At 68.9% G+C, this 12,334-nt stretch overlaps 1 protein-coding gene across 4 annotated transcripts in view; it reads left to right on the top strand.

The window, feature by feature from the left end:
* The first annotated feature begins 4,727 nt into the window (after positions 1-4,727).
* PRPF40B (pre-mRNA processing factor 40 homolog B) overlaps positions 4,728-12,334 on the top strand; it is a 30,847-nt gene continuing 23,240 nt past the window's right edge. For 2 of the 4 annotated variants that reach the window (XM_039514735.1, XM_039514736.1), the window contains exons 1-5: positions 8,482-8,562; positions 9,232-9,375; positions 10,549-10,623; positions 11,077-11,104; positions 11,407-11,432. In XM_039514735.1, the coding sequence (XP_039370669.1) occupies positions 8,545-8,562; positions 9,232-9,375; positions 10,549-10,623; positions 11,077-11,104; positions 11,407-11,432 (291 nt within the window). In that variant the 5' untranslated portion in view covers positions 8,482-8,544. Of the gene's footprint in view, positions 4,749-8,481; positions 8,563-9,231; positions 9,376-10,548; positions 10,624-11,076; positions 11,105-11,406; positions 11,433-12,334 lie in introns of those variants that run through there. The other 2 variants (XM_039514734.1, XM_039514732.1) reach the window with 2 other exon arrangements.

Below are 12,334 nucleotides of genomic sequence, written 5' to 3' on the forward strand. Positions count from 1 at the left end.
AGTCAGTGGAGGCTGAATGGGAGGAGAATCGGATGCTGGGTGTCTATTTTAGCACCTCAAATTGGGCCAGAGGAAACTCTGAGGGGAGTTTTGGCCACGGTGTCACCCACAAGCTTTATAGTCCGGGGTGGGGGGGTGGATTAGTTCCCTTTTCTGTGACTTTCACAAGTGTGGTCAGTGCTGTGCCTGCTGCAGGGCCTGGGAGCTGAGTCTGCGCTTTATCAAGGGGTCCCTCATCATGTGTCTTTGGTGCTCATCGGCAGTGGGGGCGTCAGGTTGCATCAGATGCACAGAGCTCCGGGGGCAGCCGGGCTGGGGCGGGGGCGCTGGCTGTGCCAAGCAGGCAGAGTCCGACGGGCGGCGGATCCATAGGGGGAAGCTCATGGGGCCTGCAGGGGTGGATGGGAGGGAGCACTAGGGAAGGAGCTGAGGGGCAGGGGGAGGTCCAGGGGCTTTTGTCTGCAAGAGGTGACCCCTCTCGCCCTGTCTGCTGCTCTGCCCTGGCTGGGATGCCAGGCGCAGCCTGCCTGCTCCCTGGCCCTGGCCCTCTCCGAAGGAGATTCGGGTGCCACCTGCTGGCAGTTTAGGGCCTTAAATGAGCTGGATTTCTGGGCTGTCCACCAGGGAGGTGGCGTGAAGGGCTCTGCAAAGCCCTGTGGCCCCAGGGCGGTGGAGGGGCCCGTGGAATCCCAGTGCTGCGGGGCCAAGAGCCGGCAGGATCCACCTGACACAGGCCGGGGGGGGGTGGGGGGTTGGGGACATGCAGCAGGGAAGGATGGGAATCTGCCCAAGGACATGCACCGGGTCAGGCAGGGTACAGAACCCAGGAGTCCGGGCTCCTAGCCCCCCCGCTCTAACCCCTAGACCCTCCTGCCCCCCCCCGAGCCGGGGACAGAACCCAGGAGTCCGGGCCCCTGCCCCAGAGCTCTAACCCAGGAGTCCGCCCTCCTGCCCCCCAGAGCCGGGACGGAACCCAGGACTCCGGGCCCCTCCTGCCCCCCCCCGAGCCGGGGCCGGAACCCGGGAGTCCGGGCCCCTCCTGCCCCCCCAGAGCCGGGGACGGAACCCAGGAGTCCGGGCCCTCCTGCCCCAGAGCTGGGGACGGACCCCAGGAGTCCGGGCCCCTCCTGCCCCACAGAGCCGGGACGGAACCCAGGAGTCCGGGCCCTCCTGCCCCAGAGCCGGGGACGGAACCCAGGAGTCCGGGCCCTCCTGCCCTCCCAGAGCCGGGACGGAACCCAGGAGTCCGGGCCCCTCCTGCCCTCCCAGAGCCGGGACGGAACCCAGGAGTCCGGGCCCCTCCTGCCCCCCCCGAGCCGGGGACGGAACCCAGGAGTCCGGGCCCCTCCTGCCCCCCCCAGAGCCGGGGACGGAACCCAGGAGTCCGGGCCCCTCCTGCCCCCCCAGAGCCGGGGACGGAACCCAGGAGTCCGGGCCCCTCCTGCCCCAGAGCCGGGACGGAACCCAGGAGTCCGGGCCCTCCTGCCCTCCCAGAGCCGGGGACGGAACCCAGGAGTCCGGGCCCCTCCTGCCCCCCCAGAGCCGGGGACGGAACCCAGGAGTCCGGGCCCCTCCTGCCCCCCGGAGCCGGGGACGGAACCCAGGAGTCCGGGCCCCTCCTGCCCCCCCCAGAGCCGGGGACGGAACCCAGGAGTCCGGGCCTCCTGCCCCCCCAGAGCCGGGGACGGAACCCAGGAGTCCGGGCCCCTCCTGCCCCCCCAGAGCCGGGGACGGAACCCAGGAGTCCGGGCCTCCTGCCCCGGAGCCGGGGACGGAACCCAGGAGTCCGGGCCCCTCCTGCCCCCCCAGAGCCGGGGACGGAACCCAGGAGTCCGGGCCCCTCCTGCCCCCCCAGAGCCGGGGACGGAACCCAGGAGTCCGGGCCCCTCCTGCCCCCCCAGAGCCGGGGACGGAACCCAGGAGTCCGGGCCCCTCCTGCCCCCCCAGAGCCGGGGACGGAACCCAGGAGTCCGGGCCCCTCCTGCCCCCCCAGAGCCGGGGACGGAACCCAGGAGTCCGGGCCCCTCCTGCCCCCCCAGAGCCGGGGACGGAACCCAGGAGTCCGGGCCCCTCCTGCCCCCCAGAGCCGGGGACGGAACCCAGGAGTCCGGGCCCCTCCTGCCCCCCCAGAGCCGGGAAGGGAACCCAGGAGTCCGGGCCCCTCCTGCCCCCCCAGAGCCGGGAAGGGAACCCAGGAGTCCGGGCCCCTCCTGCCCCCCGGAGCCGGGGACGGAACCCAGGAGTCCGGGCCCCTCCTGCCCCCCGGAGCCGGGGACGGAACCCAGGAGTCCGGGCCCCTCCTGCCCCCCGGAGCCGGGGACGGAACCCAGGAGTCCGGGCCCCTCCTGCCCCCGGAGCCGGGACGGAACCCAGGAGTCCGGGCCCTCCTGCCTCCCAGAGCCGGGACGGAACCCAGGAGTCCGGGCCCTCCTGCCCCCAGAGCCGGGAACGGAACCCAGGAGTCCGGGCCTCCTGCCCTCCCAGAGCCGGGACGGAACCCAGGAGTCCGGGCCCTCCTGCCCCAGAGCCGGGACGGAACCCAGGAGTCCGGGCCCCTCCTCCCCAGAGCCGGGACGGAACCCAGGAGTCCGGGCCTCCTGCCCCCCAGAGCCGGGGACGGAACCCAGGAGTCCGGGCCCCTCCTGCCCCCCCCAGAGCCGGGCAGGGAACCCAGGAGTCCGGGCCCCTCCTGCCCCCCCGAGCCGGGAAGGGAACCCAGGAGTCCGGGCCCCTCCTGCCCCGGAGCCGGGACGGAACCCAGGAGTCCGGGCCCTCCTGCCCCCGGAGCCGGGACGGAACCCAGGAGTCCGGCCCCTCCTGCCCCCCAGAGCCGGGACGGAACCCAGGAGTCCGGGCCTCCTGCCCCGGAGCCGGGACGGAACCCAGGAGTCCGGGCCCCTCCTGCCCCCCCAGAGCCGGGGACGGACCCCAGGAGTCCGGGCCCTCCTGCCCCCAGAGCCGGGACGGAACCCAGGAGTCCGGGCCCTCCTGCCCTCCCAGAGCCGGGACGGAACCCAGGAGTCCGGGCCCTCCTGCCCTCCCAGAGCCGGGACGGAACCCAGGAGTCCGGGCCCTCCTGCCCTCCCAGAGCCGGGACGGAACCCAGGAGTCCGGGCCCTCCTGCCCTCCCAGAGCCGGGACGGAACCCAGGAGTCCGGGCCCTCCTGCCCTCCCAGAGCCGGGACGGAACCCAGGAGTCCGGGCCCCTCCTGCCCCCCAGAGCCGGGAAGGGAACCCAGGAGTCCGGGCCTCCTGCCTCCCAGAGCCGGGACGGAACCCAGGAGTCCGGGCCCTCCTGCCCCGGAGCCGGGACGGAACCCAGGAGTCCGGGCCCTCCTGCCCCCAGAGCCGGGAAGGGAACCCAGGAGTCCGGGCCCTCCTGCCCCAGAGCCGGGAAGGGAACCCAGGAGTCCGGGCCCTCCTGCCCCGGAGCCGGGACGGAACCCAGGAGTCCGGGCCCTCCTGCCCCCGGAGCCGGGACGGAACCCAGGAGTCCGGGCCCTCCTGCCCCCGGAGCCGGGACGGAACCCAGGAGTCCGGGCCCTCCTGCCCCCAGAGCCGGGACGGAACCCAGGAGTCCGGGCCCTCCTGCCCCCAGAGCCGGGACGGAACCCAGGAGTCCGGGCCCTCCTGCCCCAGAGCCGGGGACGGAACCCAGGAGTCCGGGCCCCTCCTGCCCCAGAGCCGGGACGGAACCCAGGAGTCCGGGCCTCCTGCCCCAGAGCCGGGACGGAACCCAGGAGTCCGGGCCCTCCTGCCCCAGAGCCGGGACGGAACCCAGGAGTCCGGGCCCTCCTGCCCCAGAGCCGGGACGGAACCCAGGAGTCCGGGCCCCTCCTGCCCCAGAGCCGGGACGGAACCCAGGAGTCCGGGCCCTCCTGCCCCCAGAGCCGGGAAGGGAACCCAGGAGTCCGGGCCCTCCTGCCCCCAGAGCCGGGAAGGAACCCAGGAGTCCGGGCCCTCCTGCCCCAGAGCCGGGACGGAACCCAGGAGTCCGGGCCTCCTGCCCCGGAGCCGGGACGGAACCCAGGAGTCCGGGCCCTCCTGCCCCCAGAGCCGGGGACGGAACCCAGGAGTCCGGGCCCTCCTGCCCCAGAGCCGGGACGGAACCCAGGAGTCCGGGCCCTCCTGCCCCCGGAGCCGGGACGGAACCCAGGAGTCCGGGCCTCCTGCCCCAGAGCCGGGGACGGAACCCAGGAGTCCGGGCCCCGCCTGCCCCCCCCGAGCCGGGGACGGACCCCAGGAGTCCGGGCCCTCCTGCCCTCCCAGAGCCGGGGACGGAACCCAGGAGTCCGGGCCCTCCTGCCCCCAGAGCCGGGAATGGAACCCAGGAGTCCGGGCCCCTCCTGCCCTCCCAGAGCCGGGGACGGAACCCAGGAGTCCGGGCCCCTCCTGCCCACCCCGAGCCGGGAAGGGAACCCAGGAGTCCGGGCCCTCCTGCCCCAGAGCCGGGCACGGAACCCAGGAGTCCGGGCCCCTCCTGCCCCCCCAGAGCCGGGGACGGACCCCAGGAGTCCGGGCCCCTCCTGCCCCCCCAGAGCCGGGGACGGAACCCAGGAGTCCGGGCCCCTCCTGCCCCCCCAGAGCCGGGGACGGAACCCAGGAGTCCGGGCGGGGGTCGGAGGTGCGAGCCCCGCCCGGCGGCGAAGTGGTGCCGCCCTCGCCCCGCCCCCCGCCCGGCCGGCCAATGGCAGCGCCGCTTACTGCCGGGTGGGCGCGCGGGCCCAGCTGACAGCGGCTCCGGCATGGTAACGTCCCGCTTTGTGTCCGGCGCCGCGCGGGCCGAGCCCCCGGCACTGCCCCCCGCGCGGGCCGAGCCCCCGGCACTGCCCCGCACTGCTCCCCGCGCGGGCCGAGCCCTCCTGGGAACCCCGGCACTGCCCCGCACGGGCCGAGCCCCCGGCACTGCCCCCGGCACTGCCCCCGCGCCCCGGCACTGCCCCGCGCGGGCTGAGCCGAGCCCCGGAAACCCCGGCACTGCCCCCGCGCGGGCCGAGCCCCCGCCACTGCCCCCGCGCGGGCTGAGCCCCCGGCACGGGCCCCCGGCACTGCCCTCCCCGCGCGGGCTGAGCCCCCGGCACTGCCCTCCCGCACGGGCCGAGCCCCCGGCACTGCCCGTCCCCGCACGGGCCGAGCCCTCCTGGGAACCCCGGCACTGCCCCCCGCACGGGCTGAGCCCCCCTCCTGGGAACCCCGGCACTGTCCTCCCGCACGGGCTGAGCCCCCTCCCGGGAACCTCCCGGCACTGCCCCTGCACGGGCCGACCCCGAGGAACCCCGGTACTGCCCCTGCACGGGACGAGCCCCCGGAAACCACCCCGACACTGCCCTCCCGCACGGGATAAGCACCCCAGCACTGCCCCCGCACGGGCCGAGCCCCTCGGGAAACCCCTCTCTGGCACTGCTCCTCCCCGCACGGGCTGAGCCACCCCTGGGACTGGCCCCCTTGGCACTCCCCTCCCAGCGTGGACTGACCCCCCCCCTCAGAACTCTCCCTTCGGCATGGGCTGAGCCCCCGGCCACTGCCCCCCTGGGCACAGCCCCACCCAGCACAGCGCCCCCCTCCACCCAGAGCCAGCCAGTGACCCCTGCGTGTGTGTGTGTCTGGGGGGACGCGTTGCTGTAGGCGCTGGCACCGTGGGGCTGTGCCCGGCGCTGGGCAAAGGGCAACGAATGGCATTGCATTTATCATCCCTGTCCTTCAAATGAATCATGGACAGCCAGCCCCACCTGCCAGGCTGCCCTGGGGTCCCCCGCCGGGCCCTGCCCCACGGGCCTCAGCCTGCCCTGGGGTCCCCCGCCGGGCCCTGCCCCACGGGCCTCAGCCTGCCCTGGGGTCCCCTGCCGGGCCCTGCCCCACGGGCCTCAGCCTGCCCTGGGGTCCCCTGCCCCACGGGCCTCAGCCTGCCCTGGGGTCCCCCGCCGGGCCCTGCCCCACTGGCCTCAGCCTGCCCTGGGGTCCCCCACCCCACTGGCTTCAGCCTGCCCTGGGGTCCCCCGCCGGGCCCTGCCCCACGGGCCTCAGCCTGCCCTGGGGTGCCCTGCCCCACGGGCCTCAGCCTGCCCTGGGGTCCCCCACCGGGCCCTGCCCCACTGGCCTCAGCCTGCCCTGGGGTCTCCCACCCCACTGGCCTCAGCCTGCCCTGGGGTCCCCTGCCCCACAGGTCTCAGCCTGCCCTGGGGTCCCCCGCCCCACTGGCCTCAGCCTGCCCTGGGGTCCCCCGCCGGGCCCTGCCCCACGGGCCTCAGCCTGCCCTGGGGTCCCCTGCCCCACGGGCCTCAGCCTGCCCTGGGGTCCCCCGCCGGGCCCTGCCCCACGAGCCTCAGCCTGCCCTGGGGTCTCCCACCCCACTGGCCTCAGCCTGCCCTGGGGTCCCCCACCGGGCCCTGCCCCACGGGCCTCAGCCTGCCCTGGGGTCCCCTGCCCCACGGGCCTCAGCCTGCCCTGGGGTCCCCCACCCATGCCCAGAAGGAGCAGCCCGTGAGGCAGCCCACAGCAGGTGGGTGAGCAGCCGTTTGTGGCCAAGGGGAGAGGGGTCACGTGACACCTGCCCAGTGGGAGCTGAGACACCCAACTCATTACACACAGGGTCCGTCAGCAGTTACGCGCCTGGATCATCCTCAGCCCAGGGAGCCACGGACCAGGCTCTGCGTTCTGCCGGGGAGCGCGGTGCTCTGAAAATAAAGTTTGAGCCATCCCCATACGCACCCTCTATCCATCCGTCCCCATACGCACCCTCTATCCAACCATCCGTCTATCTATCCATCCCCATACGCACCCACTATCCATCCATCCGTCCCCATAAGCACCCTCTATCCATCCGTCCCCATACGCACCTTCTATCCATCCATCCGTCCATCCCCATACACACCTTCTATCCATCCATCCCCATACGCAACATCTATCTATCCATCCATCCATCCATCCGTCCCCATACGCACCCTCTATCCATCCATCCCCATACGCAGCATCTATCCATCAATCCGTCCATCCCCATACGCACCCTCTATCCAACCATCCATCTATCTATCCATCCCCATACGCACCCACTATCCATCCATCCGTGCCCATAAGCACCCTCTATCCATCCGTCCCCATACGCACCTTCTATCCATCCATCCCCATACGCACCATCTATCTATCCATCCATCCGTCCGTCCCAAACACACCCTCTATCCATCCGTCCCCATACGCACCATCTATCTATCCATCCATCCATCCGTCCCCATACGCACCCTCCATCCATCCATCCCCATACGCACCATCTATCTATCTATCCATCCATCCATCTGTCCCCATACGCACCCTCTATCCATCCATCCCCATACACAGCATCTATCCATCCATCCGTCCGTCCCCATACGCACCTTCTATCCATCCATCCATCCGTCCCCATACGCACCCTCTATCCATCCGTCCCCATACGTAGCATCTATCCATCCATCCGTCCGTCCCCATACGCACCCTCTATCCAACCATCCATCTATCTATCCGTCCCCACACACACCCGCTATCCATCCATCCGTCCCCATACTTACCCGCTATCCATCCATCCGTCCCCATACGCACCATCTATCCATCCATCCGTCCATCCCCATACACACCTTCTATCCATCCATCCCCGTACGCACCATCTATCTATCCATCCATCCATCCGTCCCCATACGCACCCTCTATCCATCCGTCCCCATACGCAGCATCTATCCATCCATCCGTCCGTCCCCATACGCACCCTCTATCCATCCCCATACGCACCCTCTATCCAACCATCCATCTATCTATCCGTCCCCACACACACCCGCTATCCATCCATCCGTCCCCATACGCACCTTCTATCCATCCATCCATCCATCCATCCATTCCCATATGCACCCTCTATCCATCCGTCCCCATACTCACCTGCTATCCATCCATCTGTCCCCATACTCACCCGCTATCCATCCATCCGTCCCCATACTCACCCGCTATCCATCCATCCGTCCCCATACGCACCCTCCATCCATCCATCCCCATATGCACCCTCTATCCATCCATCCCCATATGCACCCTCTATCCATCCATCCATCCATCCATCCCCATACACTCTATCTATCCATCCCATACACACCCTCTGTCCAACCATCTTTTCATTCCATATGCACCTTCTGTCTATCTATCCGTCCCCATACTCATCTTCTCTGTCTGTCTGTCCATCCATCCCCATATAGCGCCTCTGTCCATCCATCTCGGGGAAGATGCGGCTTCTCTTTAGTCTGTGCTTTGCTGTCCTTTGCTTCACTTCTTTTCCGGTGTCTCTTTTAATTACAATAAGATACGATTTAGCGTCTGCATGAGGAGCCCCTATGTAAGATACTGCCCAGCACTCCAGTGAGGGCTGGGCATGGAACCCAGGAGTCCTGACTGCCAGCCCCTTCTGCTCTCACCAAGAGACCATCCTTGCTTACCAGCTGTTTCCTGCCTTTCTTTTCTTGCTGTTGGCAGTCGGCTCCGGACTCCAGCAGCGGCCCCGCAGGGCAGCCGGCCCCATTTCCCACCGCCCCCCCGATGATGCCTCCACCCTTCGTAAGTTACCTGTACCCAGCACCCCTTACTGGCCAAGCCAGCATGACCCAGCCGACCCAGAGCGTGGCACAGAACGGGCGTTGCTGGCCTGGCCGTGTGGGATGCCTGTGCAAAGTTCAGTACACTGGCTGTGTGAGGGCGTGTGTGTGTGTGTGCGTGTGTATGTGTGTGCATGTGCGTGTGTATGCTTGTCTATGTGCGTGCATGTTTGCGTGTGCATGTGTGTGCGTATGCTTGTCTATGTGCATGCATGTGTGTGTGTGCGTGTGCTTGTCTATGTGCATGTATGTGTGTGTGCGTGCATGTGTGTGCGTGCATGTGTGTGCGTATGCTTGTCTATGTGCATGTATGTGTGTGTGTGCGTGTGCATGCACACACGTGTGTGCATGCGCACCCTCCTTGCTCTCCGTTAGCTCAGGCGGGGCAGTTTGTGCCGCATTCGCAGGCGAGGGGAGCTGCGGTGGTGTGAAGCCCCCATGTGGACGTGCTGCGGTGGTGACAAGGAGACACCCTGAGCGAGCTGCGCCAGTGGCTGGCGCCAGGTGTCTGCCCGAGTAGCTGCAGTGGTGGGGGAGTCCCTGGCTGGCCAGGGCCAGTCCCTTCAGTAGGGGGCTGCCCTGGGGCCGGGCTGAGCAGTAACATGCAGCCTGTGTCTCTTCTTGCTCCTAGATGCCTCCTCCTGGAATCCCCCCTCCCTTCCCCCCCATGGGACTCCCTCCTATCGGGCAGAGACCGCCAGCGATGCCCCCCATGCCCCCTGGCATGATGCCGCCTCTGCTCCCACCTATGGCAGGGCCCCCACCCATAGGACAGGTAAAGCCACTCCCTTTGTCTCTCTCTGTCTGAGTCCAGGGCTCCCCTCGAGCCTTCACTCGGGGTGGAATGTCAGTGCAGGACCATGGATCGCACACCTGGGATCCATCGTCTGGGAAGCAGGGTCTGGGTGGTTGCGGTGCAGGGGGGATTGGGAGCCAGGACTCCTGGGTTCTATTCCCAGCTCTGGGAGGGGAGTAGGGTCTGGTGGGGTAGAGCCAGGGAGGCTGGGAGCCAGGACTCCTGGGTTCTATTCCCAGCTCTGAGAGGGCAGTGGGGGCTGGTGGGTTAGAGTTGGGGGGCTGGGAGCCAGGACTCCTGGGTTCTATCCCAGCTCTGAGAGGGCAGTGGGGGCTGGTGGGTTAGAGTTGGGGGGCTGGGAGCCAGGACTCCTGGGTTCTATCCCAGCTCTGGGAGGGGAGTGGGGGCTGGTGGGGTAGAGCCGGGGAGGCTGGGAGCCAGGACTCCTGGGTTCTATGCCAGCTCTGGGAGGGGAGTGGGGGCTGGTGGGGTAGAGCCAGGGAGGCTGGGAGCCAGGACTCCTGGGTTCTATCCCAGCTCTGGGCGGGGAGTGGGGGCTGGTGGGGTAGAGCCGGGGAGGCTGGGAGCCAGGACTCCTGGGTTGTATCCCAGCTCTGAGAGGGCAGTGGGGGCTGGTGGGTTAGAGTTGGGGGGCTGGGAGCCAGGACTCCTGGGTTCTATCCCAGCTCTGGGAGGGGAGTGGGGGCTGGTGGGGTAGAGCCGGGGAGGCTGGGAGCCAGGACTCCTGGGTTCTATGCCAGCACTGGTCTCATGGGCCTGCGGCTGCAGGTCAGTCCCTTTCCCAGGCTGAAAGAAGTGGGGGAAGCGGCTGAGTAGCATAACGGGGGAGGGGGCTGGGCTCTGGCAAGGGCTGGCTGGGCCAGAGCTCTCTGCAGCCAAAAGTTTTCTGTTAAACCTCGATGACAAAGATGTTGGGAAAAGCCCCATGTGGTCGTAGGTTCTGTGGCCTCATCCCCCGTGACCCTCTGGCCCCGATCCTGTGATCGGAGCCACGCTGCCGGTGTTCCATGGACGTGGGTGGGGATCATGGCGGGGTTCTGAGCCGGAGGCTCCGGCCGTTTCCCTGGCTCCATTGGCCCTGTGCCTGCTGGCTGACGTGCCAGGCTGCCATGCCACCTTTCTATCCCCTAGATGCCACCCATGGTGCCTCCCATGATGCCAGGGATGCTGATGCCAGGGGTGCCAGCTGGTCCTGTTCCTGGTGTGGTGAGCATCCCTGTAACCTCCCCTTTGTCCAGCCAACCATGCCCAGGCTCTCCAGACAGGCCTGGCGGCAGGGGCTGCCCGGGCTGACTTGGGGGTGGAATGTAGAGGGGTCTCCATGCCCTTATCCTGCCCCTCTCCATGGGGACCTCACTGCCCAATCCCTGTTTCCAGAGCAGAGCTCAGCATTAAAATGAGGTGCCACCCTGGGGTGAGGGCGGGGCGCCAGGACTCCTGGGTTCCTTTTCCAGTTCTGCTCCTGACTTGCTCGCTGCAGCATTGGAACAGTCAGGGGCTGGCCTCGTGCCTCAGTTTCCCCCTCGCAGACGGCTCTGGCTCTGAGCTCCCATGGGCATTTGTAGAGGGATTCAGGGGGCCCTGGGCGGGGGAGTCTGGTGACGGGTCGGGTCCGAGCCGCAGTCCCCGCGGCTCACGGCCCCGTTTCTCTTTTGGCAGGCGGCTCCTGGGACAGACCCAATTGGCGGTGAGTCCCAGGGTCCATCGCAGCGGGGTGGTCCATAGGGGAGCTGACGAGAGGGGGGCTGGTCCATCCTAGCAGGGGAGCGGGGAGCTGTCTGGAGTTTCTGCTGCCCCTGGCGGCTTAGGGAGGAGGGTGAAACATTGCTGCTTCCCAGGGGAGCACCTGGGAGTCATGCCCAATCCTGAGGGGGGCCCAGTCCTGTGCATGATGCTGGGTGTCTAGCCCTGCCAGTCTCTCTTGGGGATCTGTAACCCCCACCTGACAGCCCTCGAGCATCCCAGTAACATACGGCTCTTCTTTTCCAGCTGCTCCGGCCCAGCCAGCACCCACGGTGAGTAGCCTCCTCCAAATCAATGCTCAGCAACGCTGCCGCACAGGCTCCCCCCATCCCTAAGGAGCGTTCATCCCAGCCTCGTAACCCCCATGAATAGCAGGGGCTGCGGGTCGGGATTGAGGGGCACCGGCAGAGCTGGGGGGGCAGGGCTGGGGTAGCAGGGGCTGCGGGTCGGGATTGCGGAGCACTGGCAGGGCTGGGGTAGCAGGGGCTGCGGGTAGCAGGGGCTGTGGGTCGGGAGTGAGGGGCACTGGCAGAGCTGTGTGGGGCCCAGGGGTGGGCCAGCAGGGGGCTGTGGGTCGGGATTGAGGGGCACTGGCAGAGCTGGGGGGCCAGAGCTGGGCTAGCAGGGGGCAGCGGGTCGGGATTGAGGGGCACTGGCAGAGCGGGGGGGGCAGGGCTGGAGTAGCAGGGGCTGCGGGTCGGGATTGAGGGGCACTGGCAGAGCTGGGGGCAGGGCTGGGGTAGCAGGGGCTGCGGTCGGGTTGAGGGGCACTGGCAGAGCTGGGGGCAGGGCTGGGGTAGCAGGGGCTGCGGTCGGGTTGAGGGGCACTGGCAGAGCTGGGGGCAGGGCTGGGGTAGCAGGGGCTGCGGTCGGGTTGAGGGGCACTGGCAGAGCTGGGGGGGCAGGGCTGGGCTGGCAGGGGCTGCAGTCAGGTTGAGGGGCACTGGCAGAGCTGGGGGCAGGGCTGGGGTAGCAGGGGCTGCGGTCGGGTTGAGGGGCACTGGCAGAGCTGGGGGCAGGGCTGGGCTGGCAGGGGCTGCGATCAGGTTGAGGGGCACTGGCAGAGCTGGGGGCAGGGCTGGGGTAGCAGGGGCTGCGGGTCGGGTTGAGGGGCACTGGCAGAGCTGGGGGGGGCAGGGCTGGGGTAGCAGGGGCTGCGGTCGGGTTGAGGGGC

This window comes from Mauremys reevesii, linkage group 25 (assembly GCF_016161935.1).
Source record: "Mauremys reevesii isolate NIE-2019 linkage group 25, ASM1616193v1, whole genome shotgun sequence".
Taxonomy (NCBI): domain Eukaryota; kingdom Metazoa; phylum Chordata; order Testudines; family Geoemydidae; genus Mauremys; species Mauremys reevesii.